Below are 22,787 nucleotides of genomic sequence, written 5' to 3' on the forward strand. Positions count from 1 at the left end.
AAATACCTTATTCTTGATAAATGTATTCACATAATTTATATAGTAAAAATATTGTTAGTTCTCACTTTAATGATCTGTTTTCTACATGGAAAACTTTTCTTAACTCATTGTACAGTTCAGGCATCTCAAGATGAAAATTTTGGTAATACTACACCAAGAAACCAGGTTATTCCTCGAACTCCTAGCTCCTTTCGACAGCCTTGTAAGACTTTTTTGCTTTTAAAGCACTTAATAATAACGATAATTATAATGGCAGCTCACATTTATTGTAGCACATAAGTATAGTATTTGGTAACAATATCAATAATTAAGTACAAATAATAATGATTGCAGTTATTTGTTGAACTCTTGCCATGTACAAGGTACTTTATTTTACATAAACACACCGTAACTATGACATAGGTATTGTTAGTTCTTTTTCTTTTTTTTTTTTTTTTTTAAAGACGGGGTTTCACCATGTTGGTCAGGCTGGTCTTGAACTCTCGACCTCAGGTGATCCACCTGCCTTGGCCTCCAAAGTGCTTGGATTACAGATGTGAGCCACCATGCCCGGCCCAGGTATTGTTAGTTCTATTTTACCAAAATTGAAAGCAAGACTTAGAGAAGTTAACTAATATAGGCAATAAGTATGTAAATAGGCTGGATGCAGTGGCTCACGCCTGTAATCTCAACCCTTTGGGAGGCTGAGGTGGGCAGATCACTTGAGGCTAGGAGTTCAAGGTCAGCTTGGCCAACATGGTGAAACCCCATCTCTACTAAAAATACAAAAATTAGCTGGCGTAGTGGGGCATGCTTGTAATCCCAGCTACTTAGGAGGCTGAGGCAGGAGAATTGCTTGAACCTAGGAGGCAGAGGTTGCAGTGAGCTGCGATTGTGCTACTGTACTCCAGCCAGGGCGAAAGAGCAAGACTCTGTAAAGTATGTAAATAATGGAAATGGGATTCAAACAATGATCTGTTTACTCCAACATTTATTCCCACTATAATGCACTGCCTCGGTAAGCCTTATAAAATTAAAACATGAAGAATCCATTGACTCATTAATGTTTTTAACTGCTCAGTTATGCTATAATGAAAACATTCATAATTGCAGTAAGATTTTTCCTGATAGGCTCAGTAGTACCTAGAACTCAAATTTAGAAAAGTAAGTTAAATCCTTGTATTGTGAAAATGTTAACATTTAAAATATTTATCTGGTTAGAGTCTAAATAATGGTAAACTGAAAAATGTATTCTTTCTTGTTTGTTTGCTTACTTTGTTTTGATAATGAATGCTCATGCACCTTAAGTTTTTTCTAAACCTTTTGTTAGTAGTTACCCCAACAAACCGAAGCTTACTAAGGCAACCGGATATTTCCTGCATTCTTGGAACAGGAGGGAAGTCGCCTCGACTTACACAATCTTCAGGGGTCTTGGGAAATCTGTCCATGGTATGTAGAAAAATAGGGCTAAGAACTTTTCCTTTTGGGTCGAGTGTGGTGGCTCACACCTGTAATTTCAGCACTCTTCAAACTCCTGACCTTAAGTGATTCTCCTGTCTTGGCCTTCCAGAGGTCAGGAGTTTGAGACCAACCTGGCTAGCATGATAAAACCCTGTCTCTACTAAAAATAAAACAATTAGCTGGGAGTGGTGGCTCATGCCTGTAATCCCAGCTATTTGGGAGGCTGAGGTGTGAGAATTGCTTGAACCCAGGTGGCAAAGGTTGCAGTGAGCCATGATTGAAAAAGAAAAAGGGAGAGAGAAGAAAGATCTTCCTTTTAATAAAAGTATGTTATTTGATGTAAGTCTTTTAATGAATACCTAAAAGCCTTTTAAAGAATATTGAGTCATAAATCATCATAAAAGTATGACTAGGTTATATGTATTGAAATAATTAATTAGACATTTAAAAAACTGAAAACCGTGTGCATTTCACATCCCAGATGGAAACAATGACACCAGCAACCTTTAGGTGCAAATAAGATATTTTAATCTGTCAGTTTGCTGACCAGAAGAAATACGTGCTGTGGTTGGTTGCTGATGGCTGTACAATCTGATCCCTGTTTTGAAGCATACAAGAGGAGAAATCAGAGGGTAGTAGATGGAGATTATCATAAGGAAGAGATAAAAATGTATCAAATGGGATAAAAGAGAAAATTGGAAAAAATAGATGAGATACACTTTAGGAATTACTATGGAACAGTATTGAAAATAGCAAAAGAAATGTTATGTAAACTGTGGTGAAGAATGACTTCACCTAAGTATTAAAAATATACTATAGCAGCTGGGCATGGTGGCTCATATATATAATCCCAGCACTTTGGAAGGCTGAGGTGGGCAGATCACTTGAAGCCAGGAGTTTGAGATCAGCCTGGCCAACATGGTAAAACCCCATCTCTACCAAAAATACAAAAATTAGCCAGGCATGGTCACACGTGCTTGTAGTCCCAACTATTTGGGAGGGTGAGGTAGGAGGATGGTTTGAGCCTGGGAGGCAAAGGTTGCACTGAGCCATGATCATGCCACTGCACTCCAGCCTGGACAACAGATCCAGACCTTGTCTCATGTAAAAAAAAAAAAAAAAAAGAAAGACACATACATACATATAATTTTTAGAAACCTTATTTATTTTTAAAGTATCCACTCAGTAACAATAACTCCATCACTTTTCTGTATTTTTGCTTATTTATTTTTTTAAGGTTACTAATCTGGATGACAGTAACTGGGCAGCTGCATTTTCATCACAGCGTTCCGGCGTCTTCACAAACACAGAGCCCCGTGGTGTAACAGAAGATATAACTATCAGTGCTGTTATGTTACGTGAGGATGATCCTGGAGAAGCTGGTAAAATGGCGTTGAGCTTTGTGACAAGTAGCTTTCCACTTTACTAATATCAAGGAAACTCTCCTCCTGTTTCTGAACATCATTATAATGTATTTTTCTCTTTCTTTTCTTTCTCTTTTTTTTTTTTGAGGGAGTGGCTTAAACAACAGGCTTAAGCAATTCTGCAGCCTCAGCCTCCTGCAGTAATTGGGACTGCAGGCATGTACCCATCATTCCTAGCTAATTTTTTTTTTTTTTTTTTTTTTTTTTTTTTTTTTTTTTTTTTTTTGGGCAGAGTCTTTCTCTGTTGTCCAGGCTGGAGTACAGTGATGGCATCTCAGCTCACTGAGCCTTTGCCTCCCAAGTTTAAGCGATTCTCCTGCCTCAGTCTCCTGAGTAACTGGGATTATAGGCACATGCTACCATACCCAGCTAATTTTTGTATTTTTACTAGAGACGGGGTTTCATCATGTTGGCCGGGCTGGTTTCAAACTCCTGACCACAGGTGATCAGCCCGCCTTGGCCCCCCAAAGTACTGGGATTACAGGTGAGAGCCACTGCATCTGGCCACCAGCTAATTTTTTCTTTTCTTTTCTTTTTTAAGACAGAGTCTCACTCTGTTGCCCAGGCTGGAGTGCAGTGGCTCAATCTTGGCTCACTGCAACCTCCGCCTGCCATGTTCAGGTGAATCTCCTGCTTCAGCCTCCCAAGTAGCTGAGATTACAGGTGCCTACCACAATGCCTGGCTAATTTTTGTATTTCTTGTAGAGGCAGGGTTTCACCATGTTGACCAGGCTGGTCTTAAACTCCTGGGCTCAAGTGATCTGCCCGCCTCAGCCTCCCAAAGTGCTGGGATTACAGGCTTAAGTCACTGTGCCCAGCCTGATTTTTTATTTCTTTATAGAGACAGGGTCTCACTATGTTGCCCAGGCTGGTCTCGAACTCCTGTACACAAGTGATTCTACCACCACAGCCTCTCGAAGTGCTGGGATTACAGGCAACAACAGAAATTTATTTTCTCACAATTCTGGAGGGTAGATGTCTTAGGTAAAGGTGTTGGCAGGATTGGTTTTCTCTGAGGCCTCTTCTCTTGGCTTACATACAGCTGCCTTCCTCCTGTGTCTTCATATGGCCTTCTGTCTATGATATATTTTTCATTAAGCTAATTAGTTATGGATATGGCTACAGTATTTGATACAATATCACTAGAAGGTTGAAAACCTCACCTTAGTTCTCAGTCAGAGCAGCATCTTGCCATTTTATCTTTTAATGTAAACAGTAGCCCATTATATTATTAGACAAGTCTCATATTTAAATTTTTTTCTTATTTGTACTGTTGAAAGAGTATTTCTTTCTTTAGGTTTAGTTCTTAATCTAACATTGTTGATGTGTTTTGTTCTGTCCTGTACCCTAATGCTGTTTTGTTTTGTTTTTTCCAGAGAATGTTATGACCACTGTATAAGCATTAACTCATGTAATGCTTATCCTAGTCCATTAAATAGTTACAATAATTATTCCCATTTTTGAGATAAGGAAACTGCTGCTCAAAGTGGCTGAGTAACTTACTTCAAATCACCTGGCTAGGAAGTGGTAGTACCAGGATTTGAAACTAAGAGTTTAGTTCCAGGGCCCTGCTCTTAACACTTTGGTAACTACTTTCTTGTAGTATCTGTCAAAAATAGGCACTCTTTTTTTTTTTTTTTGAGATGCAGTCTCGCTCTGTTGCCCAGGCTGGAATGCAATGGTGCTATCTCAGCTCACTGCAACCTCTGCCTCCCAGGTTCAAGTGATTCTCTTGCCTGAGCCTCCTGAGTAGCTGAGATTACAGGCATGTGGCACCACACCCAGCTAATTTTTTGTATTTTTATTAGAAACAGAGTTTCACCATTTAGGCTAGGATGATCTTGATCTCCTGACTTAGTGATCGGCCTGCCTTGGCCTCACAAAGTGCTGGGATTACAGGCGTGAGTCACCATGCCTGGCCGAATTGTTACTCACATTCAGTGACTCAAAATACTTTCTATTTAGGTGAAGTGCCTGTATTTTCCTAGAGTGGAACATGCCATTTAATATGTATTACAACTTTCTCCACTACTTTGTAATGGTGTACTTAAAATATAATTCAGATGTTTTTAAATCTGGCTCAGTTTCTTAAGTAATTGTTCATAAAATAACTAGTACATCTTTGAGATCTTAAAAGACCTTTAGGTATCAAAAGAAAAAATAGATAAATTGGACTGCATTAAAATTTTAAACTTTTGTGCATGAAAGGATACAATTAGCAAAGTGAAAAGGCAACCCACAGAATGAGAGAAAATATTTGCAAATCATATATCTGATTAGGGGTTAATATGCAAAATATATAAAGACTCCTACAACTCAACAACAAAAAATCAACCCAATTTAAAAATGAGCAAAGTAATAGAATACTTTTCTAAAAAAGATACACAAATGACCAGTAACCACATGAAAAGCTACTCAACATTACTAATCATTAGGAAAATCCAAATCAGAACTACAGTGAGATACTAGATACTGCCTTACACCCATTAGGATGGCTACTAAAAAACAAACAACAACAACAACAACAAAAACAGAAAAATAACAAGTATTGACAACAATGGGGAGAAATTCAAATCCTCAGCACTATTGGTGGGAATGTAAAATGATACAGCTGCTGTGGAAAACTGTTTGGCAGTTCCTCAAAAAAATGAAAAATAGAATTACCATATGATCCAGCAAATCTGCCTCTGGGTATATATCCAAAAGAAGGGAAAGCAGTCTCAAAGGGATGTTTGTATATGCATGTTCGTAACATTGATTCATAGTAGCCAAAAGGTGAAAGCAAGCCAAGTGCCTGTTGATAGATGAATGAGGGAAACAAAATGTGATCTACGCATGCAATGGAATATTATTCAGCCAAAAAGGAAGGACATTCTGACACATGCTACAACATGGATGAACCTTGAGAATATTATGCTAAGTGAAATAAGCCAGTCACAAAAGGGCAAATACTGTATGGTTCCACTTACGTGAGATATTTAAAATAGTCAAAACGTGTAGAGACAGAAAGTAGACTGATGGTTGTCAGGGGCTGGGGTGAGTAGAGAGATAGCGTTTATTAAGTACAGAGTTTCCGTTTTACAAGATGAAAAGAGTTCTGTGAATACACAGTGGTAATGGTAGCACAACAATGTGAGTGTACTTACTGACACTGAACTAGACACTTAAAAATGATTAAGCCAGGCATGGTGGCTCCTGTCTTTAATCCTACCACTTTGGGAGGCTGAGACAGGAGGTAGCAAGACCCTGTCTCTACAAACTAATAAAAAATTAGCTGAGCATAGTGGCTGGTATACACCTATAATCCCAGCTACTGGGGAGGCTGAGGCAGGAGGATTGCTTGAGCCTAGGAGTTTGAGGATATTGTGAGTCATGATTGCACCACTGTACTCCAGCCTAGGTGACAGAGCAAGATCCCCCTCTTTAAAAAAAAAAAAAAAGAAAAATGATTAAGATAAATTTTATATTACTTGTATTTTGTCAATTAAATTTTTAAAAATAGCAGTGAATTTATAAAAGACTTGTAGCTACTTAAATTTTCAAACAGGCTGGGTGTGGTGGCTCACGCCTGTAATCCCAGCACTTAGGCTGAGGCAGGCAGATCACCTGAGGTCATGAGTTTGAGACAAGCTTGGCCACTATGGTCAAACCTTGTCTTACTAAAAATACAAAAATTAGCCGAGCATGGTGGTGCACGCCTGTAATCCTAGCTACTTGGGAAACTGAGGCAGGAGGAGCACTTGAACCTGGGAGGTAGAGGTTGCAGTGAACTGAGACCACACCATTGCAATCCATTATGGGCAACAAGAGTGAAACTCCATCTCAAAAATAAATTTAAAAAATAATAAATAAATTTTCAAACAGAATTACCTAGAAGTATGTCACTTAACTTTTCTTCCTTTTTTTTGTTTTTTATGTGTTCTAGCATCCATGAGTATGTTTTCTGATTTCCTGCAGTCTTTTCTGAAGCACTCTTCGGGTACAGTTTTTGATCTTGTGGAAGAGTATGAAAATATTTGTGGTAGTCAGGTAAGCTAATTTCACTCCATTAGTCAAACTTCAGCATTTTTAGTTTTTATAAACAGCATTAACCTCCTAATTTACATAGCATTTAAGGGAGATGTCTTAGGGGAGCAGTGGCAGGAATGGAGGGAAAGTCAACTAGAGCATCTCTGCATTTTACATATTAAGGGTCCATACAAGATTTATTTGGGAGACAAAAGGATTCTGCTGCTTTGAAAAAGGAAAATCCGGCCAGATGTGATGGCTCCCAATGCTTTGGGAGGCCAGAGCAGAAGGATCACTTGAGCCCAGGAGTTCAAGACCAGCCTGGCAACATGGGAAGGCCTTATTCTCTACAAGAAATACATTTGCCAAGCATGGTGGTACATACCTGTGGTCCTAGCTACTTGGGAGGCTAAGGCGGGAAGATTGCATGAGTCCCAGAGTTTGAGGCTACAGTGAGCCATGATCACACCACTGCACTCCAGCCAGGGTGACAAAGTAGACCCTGTCTCAAAAAAAGAAATGAAAATTTAAAATATATGAGGAACAAAAAAAGAAAATATATGAAGAATATTTACAATTCAACAATAAGAAGTGGGGGTGGAAGGCGGGAAAGCATCAGGAACAATAGGTAATGCCTTCTGGGTTTAATACCAAGGTAATGGTTTGACAGGTGTAGCAAACCACCATGGCACATGTTTACCTATATAACAAACCTGCATGTCCTGCACATTTATCCTGGAACTTAAAATAACAAAACAAAACTCAACAATAAGAAAATAAACAGCCGGGCGCGGTGGCTCAAGCCTGTAATCCCAGCACTTTGGGAGGCCAAGGCGGGTGGATCACGAGGTCAAGAGATCGAGACCATCCTGGTCAACATGGTGAAACCCCGTCTCTACTAAAAGCGCAAAAAATTAGCTGGGCATGGTGGCACATGCCTGTAATCCCAGCTACTCAGGAGGCTGAGGCAGGAGAATTGCCTGAGCCCAGGAGGCGGAGGTTGCGGTGAGCCGAGATTGCGCCATTGCACTCCAGCCTGGGTAACAACGGCGAAACTCCGTGTCAAAAAAAAAAAAAAGAAAAAAAGAAAATAAACAACCTAGTTAAAAAATGAACAAAAGATGGGAACAGGCACGTCACCAAAGAAGATATACAAATGGCAAATAAGCATATGAAGAAATGCTTTGGCCAGGCATTACTCATACCTGTAATCCTAGCACTTTGGGAGGCCAAGGCGGTAAATCACCTGAGGTCAGGAGTTCGAGACCAACCAGGCCAACGTGTTGAAACCCCATCTCTACTAAAAATACAAAGTTAGCCAGGTGTGATGGCAGGCACCTATAATCCCAGCTACTCAGGAGGCTGAGGCAGGAGAATCGCTTGAACCTGGGAGGTGGAAATTGCAGTGAACCAAATTAAGCCATTTTACTCCAGCTCAGGTGACAGAGCAAGACTCTGTCTCAAAAAAAAAACAACAACAACAAAAAAAAGATAAGATGGTTCATATCAGTCATTAGAGAACTGCAAATTAAAATAATGAGTTACTGCAACATACCTATTAGAACGGTGAAGATCTGGGCCAGTGCTGTGGCTCCCGCCAATAATCCCAACACTTTGGGAGGCTGAGGCAGGAAGAACACTTGAGGCCAGGAGTTCAAGACCAGGCTGGGCAGCATAGCAAAACCCCATCTTTGCCAAAACAAACAAAAAAGAAATAGAATGATGAGGATCCAAAACATAAATGCTGGAGAGGATGTGGAGCAACAGGAACTATCATTCATTGCTGATGGAAATGCAAACAGCTATAGCCACTTTGGAAGACGGTGCAGTTTCTTAAAAACTAAACATACTTAAACATACTCTTACCTTAAATGTGTATTGCTAAGTGAAATAAGCCAATCTGAAAAGGCTACATATTATATGATTACAATTATACCACATTCTGGAAAAGACAAAACTTGGAAACAGTGACAAGTTCATCAGTTGCCAGTTAGTTGAAAGGGAGTGATGAATAGGTAGAGCACAGGATTTTTTTTTTTTTTAACAACTGGTAATCCAATTTATTAAAATAGCTGACTTAAGCATCTGCAATGGTGACTTCCACCTCAACTCCTAGCTCAATACTGATGGAAGTAATCTAACAATCTCAAAAGGACTGTGCAAGTCATTGAGTCACTGTGGATTCTCATCTGGAAACGATCCCATGTCTTAGAACCTTCACCACAAGGAGTTTTTCTTGTAGTGATTCTCAAAGTCTTGGTAGGCATTCGAACTGGTCCTTTCACTTTGAGGTTCTTTTTCCTTGCTCTTCTGATCAAATCAGCACATACCTTCTCCGGGGATTTTACATTACAGCTTGTTAGAGTGATTCGAATTTGGTGAATTGCCACCTCTAGCTCTAGAGATGTTTTTCCAGTATCCTTAAAGCCATTGCTGCTGCGCAGCTTCCTAACTGACTTGTTCCTTTGCGAGAGCGAACAACAGTGAATCAGGAGCAGGAGTGTGTGGTTCCACCATCCGCAACAACTACAAGACTGCGTCTTCCTCCAAGCACAGGATTTTGTTTTTTTGTTTTGTTTTGTTTTTGTTTTTGTTTTTGTTTTTAACTTGGGAACCAGAGCACAGGATTTTTAAGGAAGTTAAACTACTCTGTATGCTACACATGGGTGACACATGTCAGTATACATTTGTCATAATCCATCCATAGGATGTACACCACCAAGAAAGAATCTTAATATAAACTATAGACTTTGGAGGATAATGATGTGTCAATATAGGTTCCTCAGTTGTAACAGATGTACCATTCTAGTGTGAGATATTGATGGTGAGGGAGGCTGTGATTTTGTTGGGGGAAGGGATATTCGGCTACTCTGCTTTCTACCCCATTTTGCTGTGAAACTAAAACTACACTAGACCAGACGCAATGGCTCACGCCTGTAATCTCAGCATTTTGGGAAGCCGAGGCAAGCGGATTACTTGAGGTCAGGAGTTCGACACTAACCTGGCCAACATGGTGAAACCCCATCTCTACTAAAAATACAAAAAAATTAGTTGAGTGTGGTGGTGGGCACCTGTAATCCCAGCTACTCAGGAGGCTGAGGTGGGAGAATCACTTGAACCTGGGAGACAGAGGTTGCAGTGAACTGAGATTGTGCCACTGCACTCTAGCCTGGGTGACAGAGTGAGACTCCTCCATCTCAAAATAAAGTACATTTTAAAAAAAGTATATTTTTAGAAAGGAAAAGACTTCAAGAAAATATTGCATTCAATGATTCGAATAATAGTAATTGACAACTTTTTATCATTTAATGTTTTAATAATTGACCTCTGAATTGTTCTATTATAAATGCAGTAGCTTCATTAAATAACAGAAACAATAATAATCACTTAGTGAATCACTGAAGTCAGGATTCCAACTGAGAATGTAATAAATGAATGAAGTACAGATAACACTTTTATGAAGTACTAATTTTAAGACAGTACTAACTTTACTTTGCAAATACTTATTAAGGGGCGAGAAAACCCATTGTGGTGTTCTGAATGAGAGCAGTCTTGTTCCTTAATTACTCTTGACAAGACAATGAGATACTGTAAATAACCTTTGTGAAAGGTTTTCCTTACCCTGGGTCATTAAACCTCCTAATGAACAATTGTGTGTGTGTTTCTAGGGGGACCATTCATGTTTTTTATTAGATTTTCACATGTGCCTCAGTCCTGAAAAGGTTCCCACCCCCCAACCGGAGACAGAGTCTCATTCTGTGGCCCAAGATGGAGTGCAGTGGCACAACCTCTGCTCATGGCAACCTTCCCCTCCCAGATTCAAGAGATTCTCCTGCCTCAGTCTCCCAAGAAGCTGAGATTACAGGCACGCTTCACCACCCCCGGCTAATTTTTGCATTTTTAGAAGAGACGGGGTTTCACCAGGTTGGCCAGGCTGGTCTCAAACTCCTTCAAGCAATTCACCCACCTCGGCCTCCCAAAGTGCTGGGATTACAGGCGTGAGTCACTGCACCCAGCCTCTGAAAAGGTTTAACACTACTATTTTGGAATGAGGAGGGACTTTGGTAAAGTTTTATTTAGAAAGGATGATGTTTTGTTGCCAATCTTAGGAAAATATCTTTCTTGATTAGTTACATGATACAGATTTTTCAAAGATAATGTAAAGATAACTTTAAAATTTTTAATTGCGAAAATGTTGGCTTATGTTATGATTTTTTCACCTATAGGTTTGATTTATCCTGTGGGTATAAAAATATATACCCATCACTGCCAGTGTTGGATCTGAAATCAAGAGTATGTTAGACTTTATATATACTCAGATAAAACTGCCTTGTCCCAAATTAGGGCCATTTCTAGTGGGTATGTTACAGTCAGCTTAAAAAGACAGAGAAGACAATGTTATAATATATACCTATTAAATACAATTATTTTAGCACTTTGTTCAAATACAAACTTATCAGTGACTCAGAATTGTAGAAAATTAACCTTTTTACGTCTGTGTTTTTTATTCAGGTGAATATACTGAGTAAAATAGTGAGTCGAGCAACACCTGGACTTCAAAAATTTTCTAAAACAGCCAGTATGCTCTGGCTTCTTCAACAGGAGATGGTCACATGGAGGCTGCTGGCTTCTTTGTATAGGTAATGGTATCTAGAATTCATAACTGAAATAAACATAAGGTAATAAACCAACAGGCAAATTAATTTAAAAGTTAGAGCACGCTTAGAAATAGGTTTTGCTATTTTTGATGCTCATCATTTCTAATACCTTAGTTGTCAGGAGTGAGTACTGAGGGAAGAGAAAGATATCAGATCATAAAGCTGATAGTTACCAAAATTGGATACATGTAAAGATTTAAGGAAAGTACTAAAAATAGTGCAGTACTTACGCTAAATTAAGAAAAGATCTGAAAGGCAAACTTCATGTAATTTGGAAGTTTGAAAGAAATTAACCCCAGAAGGCAAAGATTATACCATGTACACATCCTCGAATCTAGGAATTTTATGCCTAGAAATTTAACCTAAGGAAATAATCAGAAATCTATACAACCACATATGAACAAAACTTTTAAATCTCAAAAAATTGAAAACTACTACTAAGGAATTAAATGAATTATAGCAGCTCTATTACAACCAGAATAACTTGCAGCCATTTTAAATTACCATTTGTGGGCTGGGCACAGTGGCTCATGCCTGTAGTCCTAGCACTTTGGGAGGCCAAGGGAGGTGGATCACTTAAGGTCAGGAGTTCACAACCAGCCTGGCCAACATAGTGAAACCCTGTCTCTACTAAAAATACAAAAATTAGCCAGGCGTGGTGGTGGGCGCTACCACCCAGTTACTTGGGAGGCTGAGGCAGGGGAATGGCTTGAACCTGGGAGGTGGAGGTTGCAGTGAGCCGGATTGTACTACTGCACTCCAGCCTGGGTGACAGAGTGAGACTCCTTCTCAGAAATAATAATAATAATGGGAATTGCTGGGGGCAGTGGCTAACGCCTATAGTATCAGCACTTTGGGAGGCTGAGGTGGGTAGATCACCTGAGGTCAGGAGTTCAAGACCAGCCTGACCAACATGGAGAAAACCTCATCTCTGCTAAAAAAATACAAAGCTGGGCATGGTGACACATGCCTGTAATCCCAGCTACTAAGGAGGCTGAGGCAGGAGAATTGCTTGAACCTGTGAGGCGGAGGTTGCGGCAAACCAAGATCGTGCTGTTGCACTCTAGCCTGGGCAACAAGAGTAAAACTCCATCTCAAAATAATAATAATAACTTAAATAAATAAATTAATTACCATTTGTGTATATTCATTGACATGGAAAGATATTTATGATATATTGTTATATGAAAAAATGGATTTCATATTACTATATAAATGATGTCACCCCCCTGCCTTTTTTTTTTTTTTTTTTTTTTTGAGACGGAGTTTCGCTCTTGTTACCCAGGCTGGAGTGCAATGGCACGATCTCGGCTCACTGCAACCTCCGCCTCCTGGGTTCAGGCAATTCTCCTGTCTCAGCCTCCTGAGTAGCTGGGATTACCGGCACGCACCACCATGCCCAGCTAACTTTTTGTATTTTTAATAGAGACGGGATGTCACCATGTTGACCAGGATGGTCTCGATCTCTTGACCTCGTGATCCACCCGCCTCGGCCTCCCAAAGTGCTGGGATTACAGGCTTGAGCCACCGCGCCCGGCTTTTTTCTTTTTTAAAAGAGTCTCACTCTGTTGCTCAGATTGGAGTACAGTAGCACAATCTTGGCTCACTGCAACCTCTGCCTCCAAAGTTCAAGCAATTCTCTTGCCTCAGCCTCCTGAGTAGCTAGGATTACAGGTGTGCACCACTATGCCCAGCTAATTTTTTTATTTTTGTTTTTATTTTTTTATTTTTGAGATGGAGTCTCACTCTGTTGCCCAGGCTGGAATGCAGTGGTATGATCTTGGATCACTGCAACCTCCACCTCCCAGGTTCAAGAGATTCTCCTGTCTCAGCTTTCCGAGTATCTAGGATTACAGGTGTGTGCCACCATGCCTGGCTAATTTTTGTACTTTTAGTAAAGATGGGATTTTGCCACGTTGGCCAGGCTGGTCTCAAATTCCTGACCTCAGGTGATCCACCCTCCTTGGCCTCCCAAAGTGCTTGTATTACAGGCATGAGCCACCATGCCTGGTCTAATTTTTCTATTTTTAGTAGATACTAAAAATACAAAAATTTTGAGACACTAAAAATATGGGGGTTGACAGTGTTGGCCAGGCTGGTCTCGAACTCCTGACCTCAGGTGATCCACCCGCCTCAGCCTCCCAAAGTGCTGAGATTACAAGCATGAGCCACTGTGCTCAGCCTGATGTTTGTATTTTTAGTAGAGACGGGGTTTCACACTATTAGCCAGGCTGGTCTCAAACTCCTGACCTCAAGTGATCTGCCTGCCTTGACCTCCCGAAGTGCTGGGATTACAGGCATGAGCCACTGTGCCCAGTCTGAGGTCCCACTTTTGTTTGCAAAAATACAGATATATTTTTTTAAAAATAAATAATAAATTTTTAAAAGAATTTAGCCAAATTTTCCTTCTCTCAGTGCTCAGTGGTGAGTTCATATATTCATGTGAAATAAGGCTTTTTTAAATTTTGTGTTATTTTTCACCAGAGACAGAATACAGTCTGCATTAGAAGAGGAGAATGTATTTGCAGTTACTGTAAGTTTTATATTTAAATTTTTTCTTTATAAATACATAAAAATTAAAATGTTACTTACTAATGGGGTTTTTTTTTTGGAGACAGAGTTTCATTCTTGTTGCCCAAGCTGGGAGTGCAGCAGTGTGATCCAAGCTTGCTGCAACCCCTCCACCTCCCAAGCTCAGGAGATTCTTCTGCCTCAGCCTCCTCAGTAGCTGGGATTACAGGTGTATGACACCATGTCCAGCTAATTTTTAGTAGAAATGGGGTTTCACCATATTACCCAGGCTGGTCTTGAACTCCTGACCTCAGGTGATCTACCCTCCTCAGCCTCCCGAAGTGCTGGGATTATAGGTGTGAGCCACCGCTCCCAGCCAGGATTTTATTTTCAACCTTCCATCTTGAGTTTCTTTGTTTTGAAAGTTTTACAAGTAAATAAAAGGTTGAATCTCATAAAATAATTAAATATTGATTTATATTAAAGAGTTAAAGGTAAAAGTCCCTTTTTATCCCAGTGTAACAGTTTTGGTATATATCCTACCAGACATTTTTCTATGCATCTTTATAGATACGTACATATACACAAACAAGCACACACATATTTATATACACATTTGTTTTTTAACATATTATATGATTTTATTTGTACATTATACTGAGCATTTAAAAATTCTTTTTTCAATTCATTTAGGTTCTACCATATTTTTTTATAGTATGTCAGTATACATGTACTGTAATTTCTTGAGACATTCAACTGTACATATTAAGTTGTAACTAGTATTTTTGTTGTAGCCATTAATAACACAGTAAATAGTTTGGTGTAGAGGCACATGCCTGTGGTCCCAGGTACTTGTCAGTCTGAGGCCGGAGGATCACTTGAGCCTAGGAGTTCAAGGCTACAGTGAGCTATGATCATACCACTGCATGCTAGCCTGGGCAACAGAATGAGATCCCGTCTCAAAAAAAACAAAACAAAAAAAAGCAGTGAATATTTTTCTTCATGCATATTATGCATGTGAGCTAAAGTGTGGACAAATGAACATCATTCTTTTGCCCTTAGGATTCAGTGCTCTCTCCTACAGCCTCCAGGCCTGGGATCTGAAAGTACCTTGGGTGGTAAAACTGGACTTGGCTGGATGGAAGGTTTGGGGAAGAACCATACAAAGAGCCTCAGATGTTTTCAAATGCAGCAAATAACATTTCTGGATGAGATTTGTTTCCAAAATAAACCAGCTACACATATATGCCTGTGAAACTACCAAGACTGGATGCCTTTTTGGGGTTTAACTACTTTATATTTTCTGTTTTCAAAAGTAATGTTTTTTGTTTTTTTTTTTTCTTAGAGGCAGGGTGTTGCTCTGTTGCCCAGGCTGGAGTATAGTAGCTCAATCTTGGCTCACTGCAACCTCCACCTCCTGGGTTCAGTTAGCCTCCCTAGTAGCTGTCATTACAGGCTTGCACCACCACACCCGGCTAATTTTTGTACTTTTAGTAGAGACAGGGTTTGACCATGTTGTCCAGCCTGGTCTTGAACTCCTGGCGTCAAGCAATCCACTCACCTTGGCCTCCCAAAGTTTTGGGATTACAGGCATGAGCCACCATGTCCAGCCTAAAAGTAATTCATATTTGAAGCAAGTATATATAGTTTAAAAGGGAGATAATATATATTTGTAATAAATAATTGTATGTGTTTCTGTTAGACTGCTTTTTTCTCTTTTCTTTCTTTTTCTTTATCTTTTTGGCCAGGGGACCAGGGCGGCAGGGACATGGTCTCACTTTGTCTCCCAGGCTGGAGTACAATGGCATGATCATAGTTCACTTTAGCCTCAAATTCTTGGGCTGAAATGAGCCTTTTGCCTTAGCCTCCCAAGTTGCTAGGACTACAGGTGAGCACCACCATGCCTGACTAATTTCTTTTTTATATTTTATGGAGATAGGGATCTTACTATGTTGCCCAGGATGGTCTCAAACTCCAAGGCTCCTTTTTCACGAAAATATTTTTTAATATCTTTCCAATCTTTTAATTTGTTTATCCTACAAATACTTCATTCCAACAAAGTAACATGAACATTTAGGAAGACTATCATATTTTGCTATTGACTGAGCTTGAATAGTAGTTTTAATGGCTTTCCTCTGGCAGGCGTGGTAGCTCACACCTGTAATCCCTACACTTTGAGAGGCCAAGGCAGGTAGATGACCTGAGGTCTGGAGTTCGAGACCAGCCTGGCCAATATAATGAAACCCCATCTCTACTAAAAATAAAAAAATTAGCTGGGCATGGTGGCATGTGCCTGTCAACCCAGCTACTCAGGAGGCTGAGGCAGGAGAATCGCTTGAACCCAGGAGGTGGAGGTTGCAGAGAGCCAAGATCATGCCACTGCACTCCAGCCTGGGCAACAAAAGCAAAACTTTGTTTCAGAAAAAAAAAAAAAACAGCGGTTTTCTCTGGTTTTCTGAGCAATTCTGTTATCTACAAATAGGGATGACTTTGACTATTTTTCCATACTTATTACTAACTTAATTTTCCTGGTTTTATTATGTTAGCTAGAATTTCCAAAGTAAAGTTGAATAAAAATGAACTCTTACTCTTCATCTTCTGGATTTTAAAGGGAGTATTTCACTTTATAGTTAAGTATAGTCAGCCATCCTCATATATGGGTTCCACATCCATGAATTTAACCAACCACAGATCAAAAATATTCTTTTTAAAAAAGAGGCTAGACACAATGACTTATGCCTGCAATTCCAGCACTTTGGGAGGCCAAGGCAGGCGGATCACAAGGTTAGGAGTTTGATACCAGCCTGACCAACATGGTAAAACCCCATATCTACTAAAAAAATACAAAAAAAAATTAGCCAGGCATGGTGGTGCATACCTGTAATCCCAGCTACTCGGGAGGCTGAGGCGGGAGAATCACTTGAACCTGGGAGGTGGAGGTTGCAGTGAGCCGAGATCACGCCATTGCACTCCAGCCTGAGCAACAGAGCAAGACTCCGTCTCAAAAAAACAAAGAATCACCAAGAAGCTGCTTCTCTGCTCTTCGAATCTCCATCTGGTTCAGCCCTCCTGCCTTCACTCCTGCCTCCACCAGGTCCATCAGGGTGACCCAGAAGTCCTTCAAGCTGTCCACTTCTAGGTCTCAGGCTTTCAGCAGCCGCTCCTACACAAGTGGACCTGGTGCCCACATCAGCTCCTTGAGCTTCTTCCAAGTGGACAGCAGCAGCTTCTGGAGTGGCCTGGGCAGAGGCTATGGTGGAGCCAGTGGTATGAGAGGCATCACCACTGTCACGGTCAACCAGAGCCTGCTGAGCCCCTTAACCTGGGGGTGGAACTCAACATCTAGACTATATGCACCCAGGAGAAGGAGTAGATCAAGACCCTCAACAAGAAGTTTGCCTCCTTCATCGACAAAGTACAATTTCTGGAGCAGCTGAACAAGATCCTGGAGACCAAGTGGAGCGTCCTGCAGCAGCAGAAGATGGCTCAGAGCAACATGGACACCATGTTGAAGAGCTACATCACCAACCTTAGGCAGCAACTGGACTCTGGGCCAGGAGAAGCTGAAGCTGGAGGCAGAGCGTAGTAACATGCAAGGCCTGGAGGAGAACTTCAAGAAAAAGGATGAGGGTAAGATCAATAAGCGTACAGAAATGGTGAATGTTGGCTGGTCGTGGTGGCTCACGCCTATAATCCCAACACTTTGGGAGGCCAAGGTGGGCAGATCATGAAGTCAATAGATCGAGACCATCCTGGTCGACATGCGACGTGGTGAAACCCCATCTCTATCAGAAAAAAAAAAAGTCCTCATCGAAGCTTAGATGAACAAAGTAGAGCTGGAGTCTCTCCTGGAAGGGCTGACTGACGAGATCAACTTCATCAGGCAGCTGTATGAAGAGGAGATCTCAGAGCTGCAGTCCCAGATCTTGGACACATCTGTGGTGCTGTCCATGGACAACAGTCACTTCCTAAACATGGATAGCATCATCGCTGAGGTCGAGGCGCAGTATGAGATCGCCAACTGCAGCTGGGCTGAGGCTGAGAACATGTACCAGATAAGTATGAGGCGTGGCGGACGCTGGCTGGGAAGCACAGGATGACCTTTGGCACACAAAGACTGAGATCATTGAGATCTCTGAGATGAATGGGAACATCAGCTGGCTCCAGGCTGAGATTGAAGGCTTCAAAGGCCAGAGGGCTACCCTGGAGGCTGCCATCACAGATGCCGAGCACCACGGGGAACTGGCCATTAAGGATGCCAACACCAAGCTGTCCAAGCTGGAGGCCTCCCTGCAAAAGGCCAAGCAGGACATGGCACAGCAGCTACATGAGTACCAGGAGCTGATGAATGTCAAGCTCGTCCTGGATATCTCGATCACCACTTACAGGAAGCTGCTGGAGTTCGAGGAGAGCCAGCTGGAGTCTGGGATGCAGAACATGAGTATCCATACGAAGACTTACCAGTGGCTATGCAGGTGGACTGAGCTTGGCCTATGGGGACCTCACAAGCCCTGGCCTCAGCTATGGCCTGGGCCCGAGCTTTGCCTCTGGCATGGGCTCCAGCTCCTTCAGCCGCACCACCTCCACCAGGGCTGTGGTTGTGAAAATCGAGAACTTCAATGGGAAGCTGGCGTGAGTCCTCTGACATCCTGCCCAAGTCAACAGCCATGGCAGCCCCTCCTGGCCTACCTCTTCTGTGGCTGCCCAAGAGAGGCTGCTGTGCAGAGGAGAACAGGGAACAGGAGACCCACCTGAGGCTCAGCCCTAACCCTTGGCCCACCAGTTGGGGTAGTTTGCTACTGCCTAGTATACCCCCCTTGCCTGTGCCTCCAGCTAGAAAACAATTCAATTGTTTTGTTGTTGTTGTTTTCAAAATAAAACCTCAGTTAGCTCTGCCAACTGTCAAAAAAAAAAAGAATGGTCCAGGTGTGAGGCTCATGCTTGTAATCTCAACAGTTTGGGAGGCCAAGACAGAAGCTTCAGTTTACCCCAGAGTTCAAGACCAGCCTGGGCAAGTTAGCAAGACCCTGTCTCTGCACAAAGTGACAAACTTAGCCAGGTATGGTACATGCCTATAGTCCCAGCTACATGGAAGGCTGAGGTGGGAGGAACGCTTGTGCCCAGGAGGTCAAGAATGCAGTAAGCTGTAATTGTGCCACTGTACTCCAGCCTAGGTGACAGAGTGAGATCTTGTCTCAAAAAAAGGATCATTGGGTTTATACTGAATGTATACAGAGATTTTTAAATCTTTATTCCCTAAGTGATACAATATAAAAACTATTTACATATGTAGCATTTGCATTGCATTAGATATTATGCATAATCTAGAGATGATTTTGTTGTTCATTATTTATCACAGTCAGGTCCAATAGAGATGATTTAAAATATACTACAGAATTTTGGCTGAATGAGGTGGCTCATGCCAGCAATCCCACCACTTTGAGAGGCTAAGGCGAGTGGATTGCTTGATACCAGAGTTTGAGATCAGCCTGGGCAACATGGTGAAACCTCATCTCTACTAAAAATACAAAAATTACCCAGGTGTGGTGGCAGGCACCTGTAATCTCAGGTTCTTGGGAGGCTAGGCTGAGGCATGAGAGTCACTTGAGCCCAGGAGGCAGAGGTTGCAATGAACCGAGATCAGGCCCACTGTACTCTAGCCTGGGTGACAGAGTAAGACTCTATCTCAAAAAATAAATGAATTTAATAAAATATACTACAACATTTTATATAAGGGAATTGAACATCCACAGATTTGGTATCCATGAGAGGTCCTGGAACAAATGCCCCATGAATACCAAGGGAAGACTACATGTTTGCTAGAGGTTTCAGTTAGTCTACTTCTAATTTATGAAGATTATACTTTTTTCTACATCAAAATGACAAGGTAAAATTTATGAAGATATTTTTATGAAATATTTTGGCACCTGTCAAGTCCATGTAGCTTTTCTCCTTTTACCCACGGATAAAATGGATTAATTAATTGATTTGACCAGTTCTTGAACTGGTCACAATATATTATTCTTTTAATGTACTGCTTAGTATTAGTTGCTAATATTTATGTTAAACTGTCTTTAAAAGTCAGCCTTAAAAGCTTTGGATTGCTGTTAGCTTTTGTTACTTAATCAACTTCTGCTATATAGAATATAAAGGATTTTAAAGTTTTTAAATGTTTAGTTTCTAACATGTAACATAGCTGCATTCAGCTTTTTTTTTTTTTTTTTTCTTTGAGATGGAGTCTCGCTGTGTCGCTCAGGCTGGAGTGCAGTAGTGTGATCTCAGCTCACTGCAGCCTCTGCCTCCTGTAATCCTTGAGTGCCTGGGATTACAGGCACACACCACCCAACTAATTTTAATATTTTTAGTAGAGATAGGGATTCACCATTTTGGCCAGGCTGATCTTAAACTCCTGACCTTAAGTGATCTGCGCTCCTTAGCCTCCCAAAGTGCTGGGATTACAGGCATGAGCGACCATGCCCAGCCTATTAAAGTTTTTTGTTGGTTTTGTTTTGTGTTTATTTTTCTCTAAAACATAATCTCTGGGAAAATGGAATTTTAAAATTCCAAGTGTAAAGAATCAAAATATTAGGTAAGGGCCAGGCACAGTGGCTCACACCTGTAATCCCAGCACTTTGGGAGGCTGAGGTGGGTGGCTCATGAGGTCAGGAAATCAAGACCAGACTAGCCAACATGGTGAAACCCGATCTCTACTAAAAAATACAAAAATTAGCTGGTCGTGGTGGCTCGTGCCTGTAATCCCAGCTACTTGGGAGGCTGAGGTAGAAGAATTGCTTGAACCAGGACCCGGGAGGCGGAGGTTGCAGTGAGCTAAGATCGCACCACTGTACTCCAGCCTGGGCTACAGAGGCTCCATCTCCAAAAAAAAGAAAAAAAAAAAGGTAAGAACAGCTGCAAATTGATGTAGCCGTTTGAAATTTATACAATATATACTTTTCAATGATGAATATACAGATTTATTATGTGGTAAAATGTTTGTTTATCTATAGGTGATTAACTGTACTTGTTTCTTACTGGTTTTTATCTTTCTGTTGAAATAATATTTCTTACAACATCTTATTTCTTTTTATTCTTTCAATATGTGTTGTAATAGACTCTTAATGCCAGTGAAAAAACAGTTGTGGAAGCATTATTTCAGAGAGATTCACTTGTTCGACAAAGTCAGGTATGACTGGAATTTTAAAATATTTTTTATGAAATATGGAGAAAAATTAATGACATCCAAAGTACTGAAGTTTTTTTTAACTTAAAACTTTTTTCCGAATTTTTTTGTACTTGATCTTTTAATTTGTAGTTAAAAGGAATTAGAAACCTTATTCTTATTCTTTGATTTTTAAGTAATAGCCCTAGTATTTTCAGGAATAGCTTGTTAAAAACTACTATTTCTATAGAAAATTTTATTCTTTTGCTATAATATTTATTTATCTTAAAAAAGTAAAAATAATGTTTGGAAAAATTGTTACTTGATATTTTTGAAATCAGAAACTATTTGAATTAAGGGTAGTAGTGCCACTACAAATAAAACACAGATAGATTTTGTAGTTAACACTAATCTGTTTCTTCCTTTCTTTCTTAGCTGGTGGTAGATTGGTTAGAGAGTATTGCCAAAGATGAAATTGGAGAATTTTCTGATAATATTGAGTTTTATGCAAAATCAGTATATTGGTAAGTTACCGAGCTTTTATTCTTGAGGTCACTTAATGTTGATATTGTTCATTCATCTTTCATTATTCAGTTTTTACTTTGTTCAGTGTGTGAGAAAAACAAAAGCCTCTCCTTTATGGAATTTGTCATTGTTTAAGAGAGTTAGATAGCTAATTTGCAAATATACAGTTGGCCCTCTGTATTTGTTGGTTTCACATCCATGGATTGAAATCAGAAAGCTCTCCTAAGTTAAAGGGACATTTTATTTCAAGGCTTGCAAAAAATTTTTAAAAGGTCAGATTGCAGCTGGGTGCAGTGGCTCACACCTGTAATCCCAGCACTTTGGGAAGTGGAGATGGGTGGATCACCTGAGGTCAGGAGTTCAAGACCAGTCTGGCCAACATGGTGAAACCCTGTCTCTACTAAAAATACAAAAATTAGCCAGGCATGGTGGCATGTGCCTGTAATCCCAGCTATTTGGGAGGCTGAGACAGGAGAATTGCTTGAACCCAGTGGGTGGAGGTTGCAGTGAGCCGAGATCATGCCATTGGACTCCAGCCCGGGCAAAAAGAGCAAAACTCCTTCTCACAAAAAAAAAAAAAAAAGGTCTGATTGTCTTTGAATTCAGTAACATGTTAAAAAGTCTGTAAGTTAATTATATATTTTCTCTGCTTAGCTAGGAAATTACTGCTATTCAGCATTTGTTAAAAATTAAATCTTAACTTTTAAGATTGTGATTTTTTTTCTGAAAGGACGTTTTCATTTTCAGGAAATAAGTTTTGTTTTGTTTTGTTTTGCTTTGTTTTTAGTTAAAATGCCCCGTTAGGTTTTTACAGTTTTTAATAAGTTAATCTTTTTTTGCTGATTAGTAGAACAGAACAGAGAACCCCAAAACAGATTCACACTGTTACGGTGATTTGGTTTTCAACAAAGACATCAAAGCAATCCCGCTGGGAATGGAATGCCTTTTTTACAAACTACAGAAAAATGATATCTGTGAGAAAAAAGATTAACCTTGACAGCTCCCTCACCCAACAATTAATTCAACATGTATCATAGTCTTAAATGTAGAAGCTAAAAACCA

General features: G+C 40.4%; 1 protein-coding gene and 1 pseudogene across 3 annotated transcripts in view; one reads left to right on the plus strand and one right to left on the minus strand.

The window, feature by feature from the left end:
* Positions 1–22,787, plus strand: part of NUP107 (nucleoporin 107) — a 56,151-nt gene that overhangs the window by 2,762 nt on the left and 30,602 nt on the right. For 2 of the 3 annotated variants that reach the window (XM_010337287.3, XM_074402869.1), the window contains exons 3-10: positions 116–202; positions 1,310–1,428; positions 2,678–2,822; positions 6,790–6,893; positions 11,385–11,512; positions 14,015–14,063; positions 21,153–21,224; positions 21,636–21,724. In XM_010337287.3, the coding sequence (XP_010335589.2) occupies positions 116–202; positions 1,310–1,428; positions 2,678–2,822; positions 6,790–6,893; positions 11,385–11,512; positions 14,015–14,063; positions 21,153–21,224; positions 21,636–21,724 (793 nt within the window). The remainder of the gene's footprint in view (positions 1–115; positions 203–1,309; positions 1,429–2,677; positions 2,823–6,789; positions 6,894–11,384; positions 11,513–14,014; positions 14,064–21,152; positions 21,225–21,635; positions 21,725–22,787) is intronic. The other variant, XM_074402870.1, reaches the window with a different exon arrangement.
* Positions 8,950–9,758, minus strand: LOC120364937 (small ribosomal subunit protein uS10-like; annotated as a pseudogene).

This window comes from Saimiri boliviensis, chromosome 7 (assembly GCF_048565385.1).
Source record: "Saimiri boliviensis isolate mSaiBol1 chromosome 7, mSaiBol1.pri, whole genome shotgun sequence".
Classification (NCBI taxonomy): Eukaryota; Metazoa; Chordata; class Mammalia; order Primates; family Cebidae; genus Saimiri; species Saimiri boliviensis.